Genomic DNA, 20,848 nt, shown 5'->3' on the forward strand with positions numbered 1-20,848 from the left:
GAGAGGCTCGACTCCTGCTGGCCTTTGTTCTTAAGCTTACCCTTGCTGTAATTTCATAGAGCAACTGGAATAATGCCAGTTTGTTCTGTGATTACCCTCAGCTGGAGCACAAAATTAATATCTCACTAAGTAATTCAGTACATGATGGGTGAACATTTAGTTAAACATGCCCTAAAAAGCTAGGATTTTCCATGTTCACTGGTTCAGTGACAATTAATTGCCTGTGTTCATATGTGTTTATGAGTCTCAGTAAACAGGCAGCATATTTACGTCTCCCCAATACCTTCAGAAATAAACTTCCTTAAGAAAAAAATCTCATGTTCCCTGATTACAATCTGATATTAAGTAAACAGAGGGGTGGGGAAGGTGGCTAGTAAGGAGGACTTTGGAGGGAAGGAAGGTATGAAGTGGAGAATTTTATCCCTCTGAAATCATACCACATCTAATACTGGTAGTATTAAATTAAGATGCTGTGAGAGTGAAATGGCCTTGGTTAGTCCTCTTACTGTTTGGGGTTTGTTTGACATTTTTATCCTAAGAGTTTACACTCAAGACCAGAAGCAATATCTACTAACTTGTGATATAGAGCTGCTATAGAAAATACCACCTTTGAAAGGCATGTGTTCTAGCCTGTGTACAATCCTGGTGTTTTCTGAAAGCCCTAGATTATTGATATGTGATCTTATTTGAGGATACACTGTGATATGCTACAGTCAGTGTTGCTCTCCATTTCTTCATGTTGCATTTCTCTGATATCCCTTTGCTTTATCTCCCCATGAATCTCCTGCAGATCTAAAAGGAAGTACCAGTCCTTTTCTCTGTTAGTTGTATTTGCTTTGGCTTTTACCATGCAATGAGGGTTTGTGGAGAGGAGCCCACCATTCTTTGTGACAGCTGGGGCCTTGCTGTTTACTGGTCATGTTACTTAACTCTTTTCCACCTCACAGAGTGAATTAACACTTGCAAGGGTTCTGAACCGCATAGGAAACAGACTGTAGACAAAAGAGTAAGATAAGATAATTTACTTTGGTTGTATCCATTAGCATCTGCAGAAAGAGGACTTTAACACAGAGATGGCTGCTAGTTTCATTTACTCATGCAAGAGATTATAATAGATGGAAAACACAAACAATTTGGTATCAGTGAATGTTCACTGTTGTTTGCTTTCCCCCAAGATTTTTCACTCTGCTGCTGTCTGAAGACTTCCTTTAAGATCGTGCCTTTACGTAAAAGTAGACCAATGGAAATACCTGAACCACAGTATTAAGACAGAAGATGATAAAGTGAAAAATAATAAACTCTAATGGCAGATAAATGCCAAGCCTTTGCTGTTGTCCTAAATCCCATACATTAACTCTTCCAGATTTATTCTAGGCCACCTGCAGCTGTGCCTAATTCTGGACTTTGTGGCGCTTTGATGGTTAGTGCTGAAGAGTGGAGACCAAACCTGGCTCTCCAGGCAGGGGAGGTGTGTGTGTGTGTGGAAAGCTACCCTCAGTGGTGTTTGCTCTCTTGTGAGAGGGCAGCTGAAAATGGTGGCATCTCCCACTTCAGAGAGATTTCATTGATCCCAGATACTTAATGCTGTCGTTGTTAAGCTAAGTGTTTGATCAGGGTTTTTTTGTGAGTGTGTCTTTTTTTCCCCACCTCCTTCACTGTTATCACATGCTGTGCTGATGGTTGCACCAGGATATATCACTTGTTAGAAATTCAGTTAGCTATCCTTAGTCAAATCAGCTTGATAAATGAACTATTAAATAACAAGATTCAGTATTTATCAATATAGTTTTAAGGTACCTGGACTGAAGGAGCTGACAGATCTAGAAATAAAACCAGTATTATTCTTGTAACCCATTGTAAACAAGCTGTCAAGCATCACTACTGTCTCCTTTGAAATAGCTTTAATGAGTAAATAGAGAGAATAAAAGCAGAGAGACAATGTCAAAAACATAAGCCTGAGATAATTGTTGTTCTTTTTTTCTTTAACCTATTCTATTGCTTTAGGTAGTGGCAGCTGTATTTCTGCCCTCAACAAGCCAATTTTCCCTAGTCCTGACTTAGGCAATTTTGACATAATTTTGTCTCAGAAGTTAATATTTCTAGAATATGTGTTGCTGCTTTTCAAGAGCAAGGAGCTTGAAAATGTTTGAATTGCTCCCTGAGGTTGATACCCATTACTTTAGAAGGTCTTCATAGGATAGGCAGAAAAAAAGAAGTGTAAGTAGAAGTGTATTTTAGCAAATAACAGCCTCTGCATTACGTTCTTCTACTCGGTGTCCACTTTTTTCTTTTAACTCACTTTTTATGAATGAAGAAATCTGCATTTTATGAAAAGTAAAAATACATCCAAACATATGTAATTTCTGTGCTTCAGGCTGCCAGGAGAAGCACTCTCTCTTTTTTTTTCCCCTTCAGTTAACTCTAGGTTTTGTGTCTATGGCTTTGGTTTTTGCCGAGTTTCATTTATGAATTTCCCATTCAAGAGATCCTTATTGCTTGCCTGTCTTGTGAGTCTCCCACCAGGTTGCCATCACAAGAGGCAGCAGTACCCTTGCAGGTGTGCTGCGACTTGGCTTGCTTGCTGGATTCCCGGGAGTGGGCCTGGCTTGCGATTGATAACAAGCCTCCAATAAGAGGGAAAAAAGTTGTGAAGTTTTTTTGCTGTTGCTCACTGGGATCGAACAGCTTGTCTTTTCTTTTGAGGAACATTTATACTTAACACTCGGTAGGCAAACTGCTATTTCAGTTTGCAAGTGGATTCGGTTATTCAAATGCACAGGCCAGAAAATGAAGGGGATTCTATTTAAACAGTGTGCTCCCAAGTCACAGATGATCTTTTTGATGTCTGTATTTTGCAAATGGAAATTTTCCATTTTCCAGCACTAGCATTTGTTCAGAGGCTGTGTGCTATCTAAATCTGCTTTTGTGGCTGTTCATTTGCATTTTTGCTATGCTATATTGCCTCCCGTTTTCTCCCCTTGGCCCCCTACTCTTTTATATTGAATTCCTATTTTTGCTGCCTCCACTCTATCTTGCATCTCCAAAGGCTGAGTCATGCAAGGTGCTGAGCACTCAGAACAAACAGTAGAGGCTTCTCAGCACCTTGTCAGGATTACAGGTGAAAAGGGAAAAGCAAACCATCTGTGCATATAAGACTTTTGCTGGGAGAGAGCAGGAGGGAAGTGGAGCTGTTACCTACACAAGTAACAGTCTGGCTTCTCCTGCAGCTCCTGACCTTTTTCTAGTTGTGAGAACTGCTGGTGCTCCTGGCCAGTGTGTCTGATGGGGCCTGTGTTGAAATCTTGTGTTGAAATTTTATGGCATGATGTGAAATACTCTCAGTAGTGAGGTGACGTAGCCAAAATGGTCCTTCCTGGCCTTAAAATAATGGACACAACAAGCCTTTCACGTTCAGATAGATCTCTTGGTCAGAATGCATGGTTTTATACTTCCTCAGTATTTTTTTTTTTTTTATTTCACCCTGTACGCATAGGTTCTTTCTTCCCACAAATCTGGTTACATGCAATTCTACAAGCAAGCCACTTAACAAGAAAAACTGCGTTAATATCCTGAGGGAAAAGTGAGAAGGTGGGGAGAGAAGCACAACAACTTAATTCTGGCAGTTGAAAGAACAGTCTGAAAGTTGTCAGGCTCAAAGTATCACAGTACCGTCAAGTAATCACTATTCGCTTCTGCAGATACTAACCCTCAAACGGTCTATTTCACCCTTGGGAAAGCAGAGGGAGGGGAAGAAAAAAAGAGCATAAGCAAGAGTATCACTGGAGTATCACTCATGTCACTACCATGAGATGCAATGTGTTTAAAGCTGAGCAGCAACATATACCATAGGGCTGGGAGATGGGAATTTTGGGCTTCTTCTCCCATTCCTATCTTCCTTCTTCATTCACCTCTGCTCTGAGCTTCCAAGCGACCACACATTCTTGGCCAGCTTGGCTTTTGGGCTTCTTCTCCATTCCTATCTTCCTTTTTCATTCACCTCTGCTCTGAGCTTCCAAGCGACCACACAGTCCTGGCCAGCTTGGCTTTTAAGTAGGATTTGGAAATACTAAATTAGTTTACTCAACCAGTCCTTTCTTCTGAATCTATTTCAGCAGGTTTGGAAGCTGGAGCAGATGTGCTCCACTGTGCTTCTCTGGATGGGCAAGAGCTCCCAGCTAATGCCTGTGCAGAGAGAGCCCTGGGAACAGAGCACTCTGCAGAAGTTTTTCTCCTGAAATAGGAGGGGCAAATACCTGTGTATGCATGGCATGTTGTTCCACTGTATGATACAGGAGTGGTACCTAAATAGTAGTAATTAATAATTATTGATGCTTGATTTCACACAGATGCATGGACAATGTTTTGAGCACGTGTGCATGGCTTTCTGTGAACTCACTGGCTATGGGGCAGTTATAGTAATCCTTAACGAAACCCTCTGCTTACGAAAACATCAAGCTGCCAGAGTAAAGCGTGATATTTCCATGTTCCTGTCATGTGCAAGCACGTGCCCACAAACCAAAACACAGCTGGCAAGTCTAATTTTAGCTCTACCAGCCTTGAGAAGTGTCCCTTTAAAGAAATTCTTTTTATAATTTTTTCCTTTTTTTTTTTTTTTTTTCTGGAGCAATTTGGTTGATAATACAGCAGCTGACAGTCCTGCTGCAACACTACTGAGGATTTAAATAAAAACAAAAAGAAACTGCTGCCCCACATTATTACCCCCCCCCCCCAAAAAAAAGAAAAAATAAAAAAAAGTATAAATAGGCAAAGCCACTGTAGAAAGGCCCAGGAATCTGCTGACATGCTAAAGGAATAAGTGATTTAAGGAAAAGAGCGAGATAAACGCTGTGCTTTGTGCACAAGAGGAAACATTTTGTTATTCCCGCACGTTCTTATTGGTAATTTGTAGTCCTGTTGCAAGACAAACTCTTCCTCCGAATCTGTCGGAGGACAGATACTTTGTGGCCGCGGGGCTGACACAGGTCCTGGGTGTTTCGGCAGGTGTGCGGCTCTGCGCCGGGTGCGGGTCTCACACCTGGGCCTGGGCTGCGGGGCTGCTCCTGCGGTCCGGGGGGTCAGCCAGCGCAGCGGGTAACTTCGGTAGGCACTGTGGAATGTTCATAAGTCAGGCCGGGTGAGTTGCCTCTTTACCCTCCTCCTCCATTTTGTTCGAACTTTAAATAAATCGAGTCTTATATAAGCGGGCTGACAAAGTATGCATTTAATATGTCTGGCCCCGGGTCGCCCCTCCGCGAAGTGCCGAATGACGGTGTGGAGTAGTTACGAGGGCGCGTAAAAGGGAGGACGACGACGACGACTTCTCCGCTCGGCCCCGCGCTCCGTGACCTTCCCGTTCTTGCTGCTTAAACCCCCAAACAATATCACACAGAAAACCAAACCCGAGGCGCCGTGGGGCTCTGTTCCTCCCGCCGGCAGGCTTGCCCGAGTCCCACAGCCGCTTTCCGGCGCTCCCCGCTCCCGCGGGGCCGCAGCCGGCGGCGCTGAGGGGTTGAGGGAGGCCGGCACCGGGGCGCTAGGAACCGCGGGCGCGGCGGGGGCGCGGAGGCGGCCGCGTGGCCTGCGCCGACCTCCCGGGGGAGCGGCGCGCCGAGGTCCCTCCCACCGGTGGTGCGGCGCGGAGGGGGTTTGAATGAAAGACAGGACAAACCCTGAGCACCATGTCACTCCGTGAGGGAGGCAGCGGCAACTAGGCTGGGGAAGGCTCTTCCCTCCCCTCCTTTTTTTTTTCTTTTCTTTTTTTTTTCTTTTTTTCTTTTTTTTTTTAATTTTTCTTTCTTTTTTTTTTTTTTTTCCCTGTTGGAAGGGGGGCGGGTGGGGAGCGAGAGGGGAGGGCTCGAACGCGGGGCGAGCCGAGGAGAGAACGAGCGAGCGGCTCTGCGGAGGCTTGGAGTTGGACTGTTCCCGGCTCCTCTCGCAGGACGTTTCCCTCCCGAGCCGGGCAGCGGGCACCGCCGCCGGAGGCACGCCGCTTGCTGCCGCCAGCGGGGAAGGCGGGCTGCTCCGCCGCGGGCAGCCGGGCAGGGGCTTCCACCCGCCCCGCTCACCCACCCCCTTCTCCTCACACACACACACACGTATATGTGCGTGCGGGCCCGGTTTTGGCTGTTCTGGAAGTAACGCGCGGTAGACGGCGAGGAAGTCTTGGCAGCCTCCCCCGTCGCCCGCGCTGTCAGGAATAGCGGCGTGAGAGGAAGAAAGGCCCTGGGGCACTACACCCTGCCAACGAGTTCCCTGCACCAGCCAGAAGGACTCCAGCTACATGGGCAAACGCCTGGACCAGCAGCCAATGTACCCCCAGTACACCTACTACTACCCCCACTATCTCCAAACCAAGGTAGGGGCCGGCGAGGCCGGGCGCTCGGCGGGTGATGGGAAGGGAGCGGCGCGAATTGCGGGCTCGCCTCGCCTCGCCTCTTCGGCGATTTTTCCGGCGCTTCCTCGGGTTTGGTGTCACGCAGAGCCGAGCTGATAGGCAGAAGGCAGGCGTGAGAGAGGCGGAAAGGTTACTGTCTGCCCTGCTCTTCGCGTCTGTCGTTATTTTGCGTTATTTATTTATTTTTCCCGAAGGGCTGCTGGCGTCGGCTAATTCCTTTTATTGTTTGGGGAGACCGCTGCGGTTAACGCTATCGTAACACCGGGCAGGTAGTGTGTTTACTATGGCATGGGATGAAGATTGCTCTGGTCAGTATCAGGCACAAAACACTGTTTTTGGTGGCTTTTCCAGTGATCTCTTCAGTTTATTCGGAGCTTAAAAGCATTTTGCTGTTAGGAAAGCTGGCTGTGGCAACTCAAACTTTTAATCAGCTGAGGAGGAGATGCTGTGGAGCTCGGAGGAGAGCTTGGAGCTAACCGAGTGCAAATCTGGTGGAGTTTGTTTCAGTGTTTTGCACTGCTTTTAATATTTGATTAAATATTGAGTATGATACGGCTGTACTCGGTTGTATTTAAAAGGTTTACGAATAGAGGGTAGCTACTTTTGGAGAGCGTATCCAAGTGCGGACTCTTCCTTTATTTTTTACCTTAATAATTTTTAAAGTGCTAGCAGACTGGAAAGCAGGCCTGCGTCTCCTAAAGAGGCTGAGGGAAGTTGGTGCTACCTGGCCATGAGTTAGTTAATTAAAGCTTTATTTTTCTAATGCCATTGTATAATAGTCTGCTTTCTGAAAAGATTTCCTGTGTGACCAAGGGACAGTAACAAAAGAAAGCCCTAAACTGAAAGCTTGCAAACCCTGTTAGAACACTGCATTTAAAAAAATCCTAAGTATATAGGAAAAGAAAAAAGGGGGGGAAGTACTGTTCTGAAGCGTGACCTCACCCCCACAGATTAACAGTTTCAGTCAATAAATGAACGTCCTTTTGGGGGGGGGGAGGGGAGAATAGGCAGGGTGCACACATATGTGTGGCATATCATACACATACACACATTGTGCTTCTGTGGCTAATCTAACACATGGGACATTTGACATGTGCGTCTGTGTGTGGTGGAGTGCCACAGGGGAGGCTGACTTCTCCAGACTTTGGGTTTTAAGCATGTTGATCTGGCTGCAATCCTGAAAGGATAAGTTGTATTTCCTTGTCAATAAAAATTACTTTCCTGTTAATGTTTATAGCCCTACTGCATTACATAAATTAACTAATTGTAAAAATGGCAATTCAGGCTGGTTGGAGTTGCAGTGACACCAGAACCACTCAGTATGATTACAGCCTTGTAATTCATGGCAGGGTTATCTCTCACTTCTTTGCTCTGCTGTTTCTTGTGTCATGCAGCTTGTTTTTTTTTTTTTTTGTCTAAAGTTTAGATTTTTTTAAATTTTGTATTTTGGCCCGATTTATATCAGGTGGTGCATTGTTTTGTTTGATTTGGGGTTTTCCCCCCTCTTTTCCTTTCAAGGTCGATCCAAATTGCATTTTACCTTTGTGACCATTTAGCGTGTATTGTTGCTGTTGCAGCAGCAGCCCGTCACTGGCTTGACTGCAATACTGCCTATAGCTTTAACTGTTTGGGGGATTGGGGGACGCAGACTGATGCTATTCCTCAAAACCTGGCAAGCCAAGGACATGAAACAATTGATGGCGTTTTTTTGAAAGAACAATAGCCTCGAGTATTGGAGGAGAAATATTGGACATTCCATGCCTTTTACTCACAGAGCTTACATTTTGCCAGTCTTTTTTTTTTATTATTATTTTTATTTTTTTATTTCCCTTTTCCTTTTTTTGCTCATTTTTAAACTTTGTAAAATAAGCTTTTTGAGAAAACTAACCTTGTATTTGCACTTAAAATAGTAACAATAGCTTTTTGGTACCATAGCTTTTTTTACCTCAGTGCTTTGAAAAATGAATTAAACCACTTTTATAGCCGGTATATAAAATTATCAACCCTGCGAAAAGTCGTGTGCGTCTCTCTTTGCACACATGCACTGTTACTGGAAGAACAGGTAACATTTCAAATTGGTGATGCATTTTTATATGGCAATTTTTCTTATTTTCCTTGTTCCACAGTTAAGTGCATACATAAAACCTAAATAATAAACATATAAATGCATGTATGTATACACATGTGTACAAGTATTTCTCTTCTATAGACCTTAAGAGTTTAGAGTAGTGCAGACAGGCAGCATCTGGATTTTGTTACTTTAAAGCTAGCCATCAGCTTCTGGGACATTTTAAAGCAGTTAGATGCATTGTATTTCTAAAGCTGATAGTCAGGTAATCAAATAGTGTTGTGGTGGAGAGCTGTATCTTTTATCATACCTATTGGAGCAGCACGTATTAATAAACCCCTGTATGATTCCAGACATCCTACGAACTCCGGCTTTTTGTTTTCCAAAAGCTGCATGGTAGAATTCATCTCTACAGAAAGAATGTTGTCTTATGCTCATAGTCATGCACGCTGAGGGGGGAGTGCCATTCATTTATAATTAAGAAAGAAATTCTAGGCTTTCTTAAGGCATTTGTGTACCACTTGTGAAATGCAGCGCGGCAGCACGTTCAACAAGCAAAGTTTGGAAATCCATGTTCCCCAGCATATTTGGGTGAAGCGCTGTTTTTGCTTTGCTTGTTTGGTGAAGTTGTCTCTGTTCCTCTTTGAGAAGTACCGTGTTACTGTACATCACGTCCTTCTCATGGGGAGCACAGGGCTGCTCAAGATCTCAGGGTACAGTCTGTGTTTGTGTCTTCTAACATGCATAGCTAGCTCATTGTTGCACAGAGATGGTGTAAATGAATAGCTATATGGGTAATGGGATTATAAATAGAAAAAATGAATTCCATATGTTTGTCTGATTGGTGTAATTTTTTAATGTTTCGTGGCCTTTTGTGGGGCATGGAGCATGTACTCTTATTATCCAATTTACTCTTGTTCCTTCATTACCAGATGCCACCATGAAGCTTAAACTTTAATTGCAGGTTTAAGCAAACCTGTTGTTATCCGAAAATTAAATGGAGGGGAACTAGGATAATTTTTAAGAGACAAGTGCAAGGAATTTAATATGTTTCTTAAGGACAAGCACTGAGTTTGAAGAAAGGCAAAATGTTACTTTTCTTGTTTTGGCATGATGCTGTCTGACAATTGCAGTTTGAAAGTACACTGTTGGAACTTCTTTAGGCAGATCCTGAGAGCAGAGTCCAGTTGTCGTAGGAGTTTATTTCAGAATAAACATTTTTAATTACTGTTGTAAGTGAAGGGCAATCTGTGTCCTTTCTGCAAAGAATATTGCGTGGAGGCGGTTCAGCTCATGTATATCTGATGAGAATCTGTAACAGTTTTTGATTTTATTTGGAGATGTTAAGTGAATTTCCTTAGTTGCATCCTTGCTGATGGTAAAACTCCTCAAAAAATTGGTTTACAGGAGTACGTCGTAAATTGTCGCATACGAAATGATAATGATGCCAAATCTTGCCTTGTGGTCTGAATTTCTTTCCTTAATTTCTTGCTTGCCAAAGCAAATTCTTTTCTCTTTGCCATTTTGCACAGAGGAAAAGAAAACTAAGCACCATGAAGGATCATGTAAGGATGTGAAAAGTATTAACGTATCTACTTGAATATATTTGAAAGTCTCTAATTTGGCCAGTGCTGTGTTTTCTCTTTCTTCTCTGCAGCTTATGGCTAGACCTAGCACTGGTGTAAGCTTTTTCTGCGAACAGGCTACTGAAAAATTCTGAATCACTTCTGTAGAAAGGAGGAGGTGCCACAGTTAACTGCTGATGGGCATTGTTTGGTTTACAATTGCTCTACCTGCTTTTGGGGTAAAAATATGCCAGTTTAGGAGCTATTTCTGTGTGGTTTGCTTTCATGCATTCTCCAAGTATTTCTTACCTATTAGTCATGGTTTGGGTTTGGTAGTTTAACTTTCATCGTGTTGACTTTGCTACCCAGAAGGCTGAAATACTCCAAACAGGGAGGTGATGTTTACTGTCCTCTCAATACCTCTTCATCTCTATGCCTGATGCACATGTGAACACATGCAAAAGGAAGAAATGTGATTTCCCAACACCTACATGAATAAAATCCTGTCTCTATGGATGTGGAAAGTCTGAAGACTGGCCTGCAGGCAAGAATGGCTTAATGAGCTTGTCTGTGAAGTGACAGATATGTGCCCCAGCTGAGTCAAAAAACAATTGGGAAATTCAAACTCAGAAGAGTTTAAGCTCCATGAAGTAATTTTACAGGTACACATGTTGAGGGGTGTGTGTGTGTATCTGTTTTGTTATGTTTCTTTTTTTGCCATTTTTAGGGTGTCCTTTGGCATGAAGGAATTGGGGACCTCTCTCAGTTGCATGTCATGAGCATGCCTCCCTCTCTACTCTGTCAACCTCTTTCAGGAAACATGTTTTGGGAATGAGTGCAAGGCTCTTGCTTCTCTTCACCTTGTACCTATGAATTCTGTGCTCTTTTGTCACTCACGTTTCTGTTTTAGCGAGTTTACGGCATTCCCCACTTTTTGCCATCTGGCCATACAGAAGGCCTTGAAGAAATTGTTCCAGATACGGAGATGCCTGACAGGGCTTCTCTGGCTGGTAGTGTTCAGATTGTGTTTGGTGCCTGGTGTGAAGCAGGGGTCAGGTGTAAGGAGTAATTCATCAACCACACACTGATTTCAGGCTGCATTTCCAACCATCTGCAGCTTGGATTGCTGCCAGAGCTCAAAAGTCTAGCTGGAGCCCATGTGATCATGCCAAAGTAAAGGCAAACACTTGCAAATAGAGAAATGCATTTCTAGGAATGAGGCTCGTTCACACTTAGCCTCTGTTTGATTCAGTATGTCACAGTGTGTTTTAAATGTCTCTGAGAACTGTCCGAAAGAAATATGCATTTGTTTAAATGCCATTTAAAAATATTTAAGCTTGGCTGTAATTTTGACAGTAATATTAATATCTAACTCTCATATTTTGCTAGTTGCTTTAAACAGTAAGATAAAAGTTAGGTTCCTCTGAAAAATGCAGAAATATGCAAACTCATTTGTTTTCCATTACCATTTGCCATTTACCCTTACATGCTTGGTTTAAAATACTTTTGTTGCTGTAAGGGACACCATGATATATATTAAAATAATGTTGAATCTTTTGGTCAGTTTTTTTTTCCATTCATCTGTTGCTTCAATGCAAACTTGTTTAAATAAAAATAAAAAAAAAAAAAAAATAAGTAACACCTGAAAACACCCCCCCCCCCAACCAACCTGTGGGAAAGTTTAGATTTTCACTCTATCAAACATTTGTGTGTTACTTTATTCTACAGATATTTATTTTGCAAGCAGGTATTTTACTTCCTTACCAAAAGATGGGAGTTATGAGCACTTGCGAGATTAGGTTATATAAATCTTGCTGTGGCAAATGCTGTGTGTTAGTAGGATTGTTAGTGTTAGAACACTTTATACGAGGTGCCCCTTCAAAATAAATCACAATGCAAAGCGAACTTTTTAATTCAAGGGAGTCTTTCAAAGTAAGCATGGTGGTATATTTGCACTTGAATTCAAGTATCTTGGTTAAAATTATTGGAATGTCAGTTCTTGAATTTCTGTGAATTAAAAAACAGATAAGAAAAGATGCATTCCAAGTAGGATGCTGGAGTTCATTTCAGGTCCTGCTGCAAGTAGCCTGGATAGCGTTCCCTTTGCATGTAATTGCAAGCAGGGGGTTTTAATTATTATTTTTTTTTGGTGTGGGGGAAGTGGGTTTGTCACAATCTACACTCCAGGCAGACGCTTTGAGTTCACTTGCAAGCAAGCCCATTCCGGAGTGTCCAAGAAGAGAAGCAGATTTAAAAACAAAACTAAAAAGCCAACAAGTGAGCTGTTTTTATTATTTTCTTCTTACTGAAGAAAAGTCTTTTAATGTTAGAAATTTAATGTAGAGGAAAATGGTTAATGTGTCTCCAGAACTTTCTTCCAGTGCTGCATTAAAATTGTGTTTTGTAACAGTCTCATCAGCTACAGCTGTATGTGATTAAATAGTGTAATATCAAAAGCATGTGTGAATAAGAGCTTTTATGATATAGTTGTTTCATACCAAAGACTGCAGATGGGCAGAGAAGGGAGACTGAGAACAGTGATTTACTTGGATATTGTCAAGCCTATATTGTGAGCATTTGTGCAGTGATGTTTTACAATTACTTTCCCACTCATGGGCAAGATGGAGTGATGGAGGGAAGTTTGGAAGTAAACAGTTTTACACAGAAAGCTACTCTCAGTGTGCGTGGTATCTGCCTGAGAATGGCGTCTACTGACGCAGAATGACATACCGGTATTTTAAGTAGCTTATTAACAGTAATATTTTTGAATAGAAGTTATAACGAGAGGGATCTGTTCTGCTTCCTTTCAAAAAAATATCAATGAAAGAGCTTCAGTTGCCTTCAGGAAGGCAGAATCAGGCCCACAAAGCACATACTGTTCTCTGTGGCGAAACCAGGGCAGCTGGACAATATGCAGGTTTTTATATTAAAGAAAAAAAAAATACAAAGGAAAAAAGAACTGCCTGTCAAAAAGATTCTGCAATTGTATGAGTGGATGAGGGCATACTTCACCTGATGTTTTAACAGCATTTTGAGTTTTCTGTGGCTACAATTTCTATTTATCATTATTCTGGTTTATGGTTTTAGAGACTGAACAGCAAGAAGCAGATGTTCTGTCTGTCCGTCTCTCTCTGCCACAGTTGAGAGATGATTTATACATAGTGGAGGTCTAATTGCCATAGGAGATGTCTCACATGGAGCCCTGTGCCTGTAATGAAGATTAGCAATTTATGTGAGAAAGTAAGCACGGTTAATCCACTAAAAGTAAAGGATAAGTGGAGAGCTGGGTTTGATTGTATTTGTATAATTAGTAAGATAAAATACTATGTAGCCTCTTTGAAATTTGAAGGAAGTCAGTTTTCTGTGTAGGTCTTTTCTGAGATACAATGTTTCTAAATGGACAAATGAAGTAAGGGTTGTTTGTCCTATCTGTGGTTGCAGATTGGAGGCTCCTGTTGAATCCTGCAGCCATAGTCTGCTTCATTTTTGTTGGTTTACAGTAAAGTCTAATATCTTCTCCTAGAAGTTTCTATTAGCTGAAAGGCTTTTCAGGCCTGAGATTTTCAAATAAGAGAAAAAAGATTATTTGTCCTACTTTTGGATGCAAAGGCTTTTTTTCCCCCCTTCATTCTTTCTTCTTGTCTTCCTTGTTTGTTTCCATGCTTGCACAGGCAGGAATAAATTCCCTCTCTGATTATTTGTTGTAAAGTCAACTACAGTATCAAATGTGGTTGTTTATTTAAAAAGTAAATATTTACATTTTAAGTGTTTCATTTGTGGTGGTAAAATTATGCAGCTGAAATTATTTGGACAGATTTTCTATAAGGGTTCCTCTGTTAATTGTATTGACTTCATTCAGATGCAAATGGATGAAATAAACCACCTGACCTATATCGATCATAGCAGAAGCCAGAAGACGCATAAGATTGCATGTTTACAATGTAAAGCTCTGATATTCTGTTCCTCATTGGTGTCTCCATGACACATGCTTTATGGATGGTACCATGTGGTTGATGATGATTTATGGGCTGTCATGCAGTGGAAGTGATGTCACTCCTGTGTGATTCAAATTTATTCAAGAAGAAAAGTCGTTCAACAGATTTGTATCACCCCTCCCCAGGTATAAATCAAACAACAGTTTGTTCTTATTCTGTGTGTTTGTGTTAATATACTAAATCCTGAAGCTGCAGTTAAATACTCCACTTCACAGTGTGGCAGAGAAGAGCAGGAGAGTCCTATGGATGGACCAACATGATGTTGTTTTATTTAACTGATTGCTCATTTGGCTTCTGTCCCACTCCCTTCCCCAGCCCCTTTCACAGCCCTTCCTGTGCCCAGCTATATTTAGAGACCAGCCAGGCTGAGCCATTCAAAGTTCAGTATTGATGCTGTGCGGGAGCTTGACCTTTCCTCATGCAGCCTCACGCCGACGGGAGGCAGCAGGACTGGATCAGCCATAGGGTCCTGTTTGACTTGCATGCAAGAAACTCTGGTTATTTGAAACAACATGAGGTGCAATTGAGTTGCCTTCCTGGGTGAGAAGCTGGCAGCCTTTGCCCCGGGGGTTACCAGAGGGTAAGAGGCAGACCGAAGAGGCAGTAGGTAGGGCAGAGGGCTTTTTTTTGGATGCACAGTGCCAAAGCTGGCAAAACTTTGAGGTGGTGTGTTGGTGACCTGTGAGGTAAAAGGAGATGAGGGGACTTCAGGTTGAGGTGTTTTGCCGGAGGAGGAGATAAGGGAGCCTGGTGTACTGCTACCTCACAAAAGGTTTTTAAAGCTAGGTATCCATAGTTACAGCAGGAGAGTTAAAATCTAGATTTCAGGGACTCACCTGGTGTAATGTCCTCCTTCCCTTTAAAGAGGACAGTATTTGGCAGTTCTTAAAGCTGGAATGATGTGCCTGTGTGAATTCCCTGGTGCTCAGAGAACTGCCTGTTTAAAGTTTGCTCTTGATCTAATTTTTTCAGCTGTAGGAAAAAAAAAAAAAAGTAAAAATAAAAGGGGCATTGCAATTCTTAGCCATATAAGGGGGACTTGTTAGTTTCTTTATGTGGTTGGGAATTGTTTCTCCTTTTGGTCTTCAAAGGCTGTTGCTGCTGAGTTTGCTTTAAAGGGAGGGAACTACTTCTTGCTCAGACAAAGGCTGCAATCTTTATTTCTTCTTTCTCACATTTCTCTGACCTTTTATTGGAGGACAGGCATATGAATAAATTTTGCTTGTTGGTATCATGCAAGTTGATGGATGCTCTTACGAAAAGAGAAGCATAATGGGAAATGCAGTCTTCATTTCTGTTCTCTCATTTTAGAGTGATGAATTTGGTTTAGTGCCAGTTAGTAAGTACATGACCTTTTCCCTACATCTTTTGATTCATGACAGGGGGTGTCAGAGCTGTGTTAGTGATCTCTCATTTCAGCTTTTAGCAAACTATGAAATATTAAAAATGAATTAGGTCACTTGAAGCTTGGCTAATGTGTCTGTGGTGCAGGATGGTGATTTCATATTAATGAAGCATAACACACAGCTTAAAAAAAAATCCAGATTATTGTGAGCACACAAACAGCAGGGATGCATTGCTTGTAAGAATATTTTGTCTTGAAAACGTTATCTTTTTAAGACAAACTGAACAAGATATTTTGTAAAGATGGTGTTATCGGCAGCATTCAGTCAGTGTTCATTCCAGAAAATTGTATCTGCTCTTCAGCCTAATTGAAGCTAAGATTTTTAGTGTATTTACTTTAAGATGAGAACTGCTGACAAGACTTCCTTTAGTATTAGCTGAGATGTGTCTACACAGCTGTTGATGTTCAGTTTAGCTGATACACACAAACTTACAATCTGCTGTTTGTAACTGAATAGTATAATATGTACTTGTTTTGTGTGCAAATGACACTTCTGAATTGATAGTGGAAGGGAGACTGGTGATGAAGAGGGTTGTGAACAGTACAATGAGTAAGGTAAAGAATGAGACTGATAGCTTTTATACAAGTCACTGCCTGGTTTTGCATTCAAGAAAACTACCACTCTATATACCTGAAAGACATCAGAAAAAAGTCGGAGGCACTGCAGTCCTTCAGATGTTTGACAAAGCGTGCGGTAGGACTTGGTACTTCACCTAGGCTGTATTAAGACGACATTTACTGTGTCAAGGTAGAGCTGCACTAAGTACTGTTAAACAGTCCTTCGTGAAAACAAGCCGAAAGCAGACATATTGCTGTGGCCTTTAGCAAAGCAGCTGGGAGCTTTCTGCCTGGGAGAGCATTGCACTTGCTGGATTTCATGTTTGTGCTGTTTGTATCTCTTTGGAGCTTTTGCATCCCAAAGAAACACAGGGGCTGATCCGAATATTTCCAGTAAAAGTGTTCTTTTCAGTGGTGCTTTTACTATGGGTGCCAGCTGGTGGTGCAAGATAGGATAATAATAAATCTGGCTGATGTATGGTGGCTTCAGGATGGCAGTAATGGTACATGCTGATCCCACCTGTCTGTTGTTGCTTCACAGATACAGATGTGCAATGCACTGAGTCATCTTGTATTTTGAGATTATGGGTATGATTCCTGTCTCTAGAAACAGCTATGAGAAAGCTGTAGACTGCTGGCCTGCCAGGACATACTTGTCTGTGTGACTTAGAAGCCTTGCTGGCCACTCAGTTTCTGCTTTATATCTCTGCTGTTTTACAAAAATCACTGTAATTATATACAGTTGTCCCTGCACAACATGCAATTTCCTGTAGTTTGAAAAGCTTTCAGCATAAGATTGTCTAAACTTAATAGCATAAATATTAATATATGGTGTTAGATGGGTTATTGGGTGTTTTTAGCATGCATCAGTCTGGCAGTAATTGTGCTGGACAGAAGAAGTTTTGTTTCCTTCAATTTCTGCCATGCATTTACTTAAATGGATCCCTGCTGATGGTAATACTTAACATGTAGCAGTCATCTCCATTTTCAGCAGGCTATATAAACATTAACTAATCTTCTGAGAGGTGTCTTAAACACCTTATTTGCTCCTGTATTGGCTGCATGCAAATAATGGCCTCAGCCTTCAGAAGCCTATACTAGATTACTGAGAGTGTAGCATCCACACGTTCTCTTTTCGGACAGAACCTGGAGGTGGAGAATGTTGTTGCTGCTTTATTAGCAAATTCAGTGTGTGAGTGGTGCAAGAGTGAAGGCAAAGCTGGGAAAATAAAGGGAAAACATTTGCAGAAGGTGGCATGTTAATCTCTGGTATCCAGAAATGCTGAGTACCCACAACTCCAACAGATGGAGGTCTTGAAAACATTTGAAGCCATGTGCACTACAGCTCCTAGATGGAACATCCAGAATTACAGAGCACTTTGAGAACACTTGACTGAACCAGCCTAGCTGGTTCAACATTACCTGGAAGGCCTCGAGTCTTTTAGTGGGGGAAGCGGAGAAATAGAGCAGCGTAAAAGGATGCACTTCCTGGAGGAGAGGAATTCACTGTTGTTTCAGTGCTGGTGAAGCTGATTGTCTGCAGTCATACGAGGCCTGGGTAAAAAGGGTGTTTGTGGTCTGTGACCACCTGCATGAGGGGCAGATCAGGGCCCAGTTTTCACTGCTGTAAAGATTCCAGTAGTGCTTCTTTTCCAGAAGACATTAAAAACTTGGTGGACACCTGGGAAAGGGTGCAAGAGACTGCTTCATCCTTCCAAGTAACAGAGGGGGGGGAAAGCTTCTTTCAAAGAGTGCCTGTGCACAGCCTCAGCCTCACTGGCCCTTGTGGGGGGCACTGTCAGGCACTGATGAGAAGGGTGCTTTGAAACGATTGTCATGATTTGATCAACATCGTGCAAGAACTGGTGTGTGTTTGAGTCCTTCAGAATAATTTTTACAATCCACAGTACCCTGTTAATCAACAAGAGAATAGCAAAGAAGGTATTTACGGCTAGGTGCTAGCTAAATAGCAGTTTATAGATACAGTATTCATTGGAGCCAACTGGCTTTGGTTTTCTCATGCGTGACACTGTGTGTTTTGCCAGGACTTGTTTTAGATATTTTTGTTGTCATTACTTTTTTTACTCCTCTCATCTTGGCTTGTAATATTATCATATGTGCTTCCCTTACTATTGTGTTGGAAGTAGTGGCGTTATTAAAAATCATGGCTTGTTTGTCTCAAAGGTACATTGTGACTGGGAGAGAAATGGATGATCTTCCTGATGTTGCTAATATGTTGTTCCAAGGCTTTTGTTTTAAATATGTGAAATGTGCTATGAACAGTGGTGGATTATTGTCGTTTTGAAAGCTGAACAAGAAACTATGCCAGTGGCCACAAAGATGTAGATTGTGATTTTTACAATGTGTGTCGAGGAATGAAGTACGATTGCCATGCTCCCAACAACAGCTGATGAAGTAGGCATTAATGCTTCATATCTCTTTGTCTTTTAGCAAGAGAGTAAAATATTAGCTGTTTATTATTTCTTAACCTTCACTGGGCAACTTCCTTTCTGTGCTAGTCAGCTATTCTGGAGTAGAGATACATGAATTTTATTTCCTTTCTCCTCTTTAATTCTCATTTCCACATTCTCATTTGCTTTCAGTAGAGATAGGTAAGTTCATGCTTTCTTTTTAACCAGTCTGAGTGACAGAGAGGTGATCCAGTGCTTAGGTGAGAAGGACAGACCTTGAAATGGCTGAGGCATGAGGTGTGGGCTCTGTTAGCACGAAATGAATGGAAGGAAAGACAGAAGCCTGATTTTTATACTATGCTTTGTCCATCTTCTGGGATTTAGTAAATCTACCCCTTTACCATTTTCTCTCAGTTTTGGATTTCCCCCCACTTTGCTTTGTTTTTTCTCATCCTTTTAAGAGCTCTTCTAGTTGTGATTTTTCTTTCACTTAGTGCTTACGTGTAACTCGTGGTGCTTGTTCTGCCATTTGACCATCAAAACTCTTCATATAGATATTGCAGTTGTATTTCCTAAGCCAGTCATACTCTTCCTCCTTATTTTCTTTTGTGTCATTTTACTGCTTGCAGACCGCCTCTGACTGTGCAGTTCTGTTGTGCTGAGCTGCATACAAAACCAGGGTAAGAGACAGTCCTTGCCTGCAAGAGTTTATGAGCAATGTAAATAAGGCAGGCTCACAAAGGTGGGTAGTAACAGAAGTGAAGTGCCTGGTGTGAGGTTGCAATACAGGATGGCGCCAGGACATGGATGGTGGATGGTAACTCGTGTCTGTTGTTTACCCATATACTGTGTGCTACTCTGTCACCTTGAGAATGAGTCACTCTCCCTTCCCAGTTCATGCATTGCTAATTCCTTCATTTTCTTTCCTAGTATTTAGGGCTGCAGTTGCACACATTCAGTTCACAACTACATTTCTGCTTCCCTGGGCTTTGATTTCTCCATATTTGCTGTTTGGTGGCCAGTCTCCCATGTCTTGTCAGAAGATTTTGGGTTTTGGCAGCAAAGAGAAGGAAGCTGCAGTGTGGCTCTCTGGAGGTGCCAGTGTCAGTGTGCTGCCACTTCAAAAATAAAATCTTAGCTGATGTTGCTGGCTGGCTTCATGGGGAATGAAATAGAACTGGACAAAAGAGCAAAGCAGCTGAGGTTAGTGTGAGACAGCAAGTCTATTCCCAGCAGATGAGAGCTCTGGAAATATCATCGTGTGCAATGGCTGGGGGCTTGTGCTCAGTGAGGGTTAGAGTTGGTATTTTTTCATGCTTGCTTCCCATTTTGCTGGGGCAGTAACATTGCAGGAGAGCTGTTTCTGACAACTGTTTGATGCTTTTAGAAAGTAAATACCATGGGGGAAAGGGATGCAGATGTATTGCAAGTTGGCTGCTGATAAATGTTAGGCTGAAATTTCAAAGGGACAGTGCTTTGTACAGTAGCTTGAGGCCTCGGAGTCAAAAGTGCTGGTCACCTGCAGCTCCTGTTAACTTCAACTAGAACTGTATGTACTTTGCAGTTTTGAAGGCCAGGAGTTCCTTAGGGCTTAAATGTTACATCTTTTTTTATTTTTTTATTTTTAATAGCAGTTACAAGCTGACAGGGAAATCTTGTTTCACTTCTACTGTATTTTTTTGTAGGGGGTGGGAAAAAGAGGGTTGAGAGACCAAGGAACGAACTCTTACAGAGGTGCTAGAATGTATTTCCGAAAGCAAATACCTCTGCATCTCTTAACCTGTAACACTGCATATTGTCAGCAGCATAATGTTAATGATTTAAATAACTACATTGTTCCGTTGCCTTTGGAACTTAGATAATGAGGATGGACAAGATTTCTTCCCTTATATCTTCTTAATTTTTATAGATCTTGTAGTGTTTGGGATTCAAGGGCTGTCAGGAGATGGTTATTTGCTTAGATGAGGGAAAATGTGACGGAAGCTTCTCTAGCAGTTATGTGGAGTTTAGTTTTATGAAACGTGCATTTTGAAAAATACTCCCTGCTTTGGTCTGTTACCAGCTCTCATAGTTATATTAAGTGGCAGCAATTTATTATTCTGTAAAAAGCACTTTAGTTCAAAAGGATCTAAATTTTCAGTATGTGTCTTTGGATGTGTACCAGTTTTAATCTCCCACTAGACTGCAGGGAAAAACTTGAGTGTCTAACCCAGATATACCTAAAGGGCTCAAAACAAAGCAGAATAAAGTCTTCTGGAAAGCCTGGGATGTAACAGCCAGCCTCACCAGGGCTCCCTAGGCTTAGGTGCAGGTTGCAGTCTTGAGTATTTCTGGAGTTTATAGATTGAGGTTTTGGGGTTAACACTCAACTGATGATCATTGACATTTTTAATTAGATATGTATTATGAATTTCTGGGTTTGTGTTTCACACTGCTGCCAAGTGCTGCTGTG

At 41.9% G+C, this 20,848-nt stretch overlaps 1 protein-coding gene across 15 annotated transcripts in view; it reads left to right on the top strand.

The window, feature by feature from the left end:
* The window catches only part of RBMS3 (RNA binding motif single stranded interacting protein 3), a 721,711-nt gene that overhangs the window by 261,539 nt on the left and 439,324 nt on the right, over nt 1-20,848 (top strand). For 4 of the 15 annotated variants that reach the window (XM_065666147.1, XM_065666148.1, XM_065666149.1 and 1 more), the window contains exon 1: nt 5,860-6,355. The exons of the other annotated variants lie outside the window; for them this stretch is intronic. In XM_065666147.1, the coding sequence (XP_065522219.1) occupies nt 6,281-6,355 (75 nt within the window). In that variant the 5' untranslated portion in view covers nt 5,860-6,280. Of the gene's footprint in view, nt 1-5,859; nt 6,356-20,848 lie in introns of those variants that run through there. 15 annotated transcript variants of the gene reach the window in all.

This window comes from Lathamus discolor, chromosome 2 (genome assembly GCF_037157495.1).
Source record: "Lathamus discolor isolate bLatDis1 chromosome 2, bLatDis1.hap1, whole genome shotgun sequence".
Taxonomy (NCBI): domain Eukaryota; kingdom Metazoa; phylum Chordata; class Aves; order Psittaciformes; family Psittacidae; genus Lathamus; species Lathamus discolor.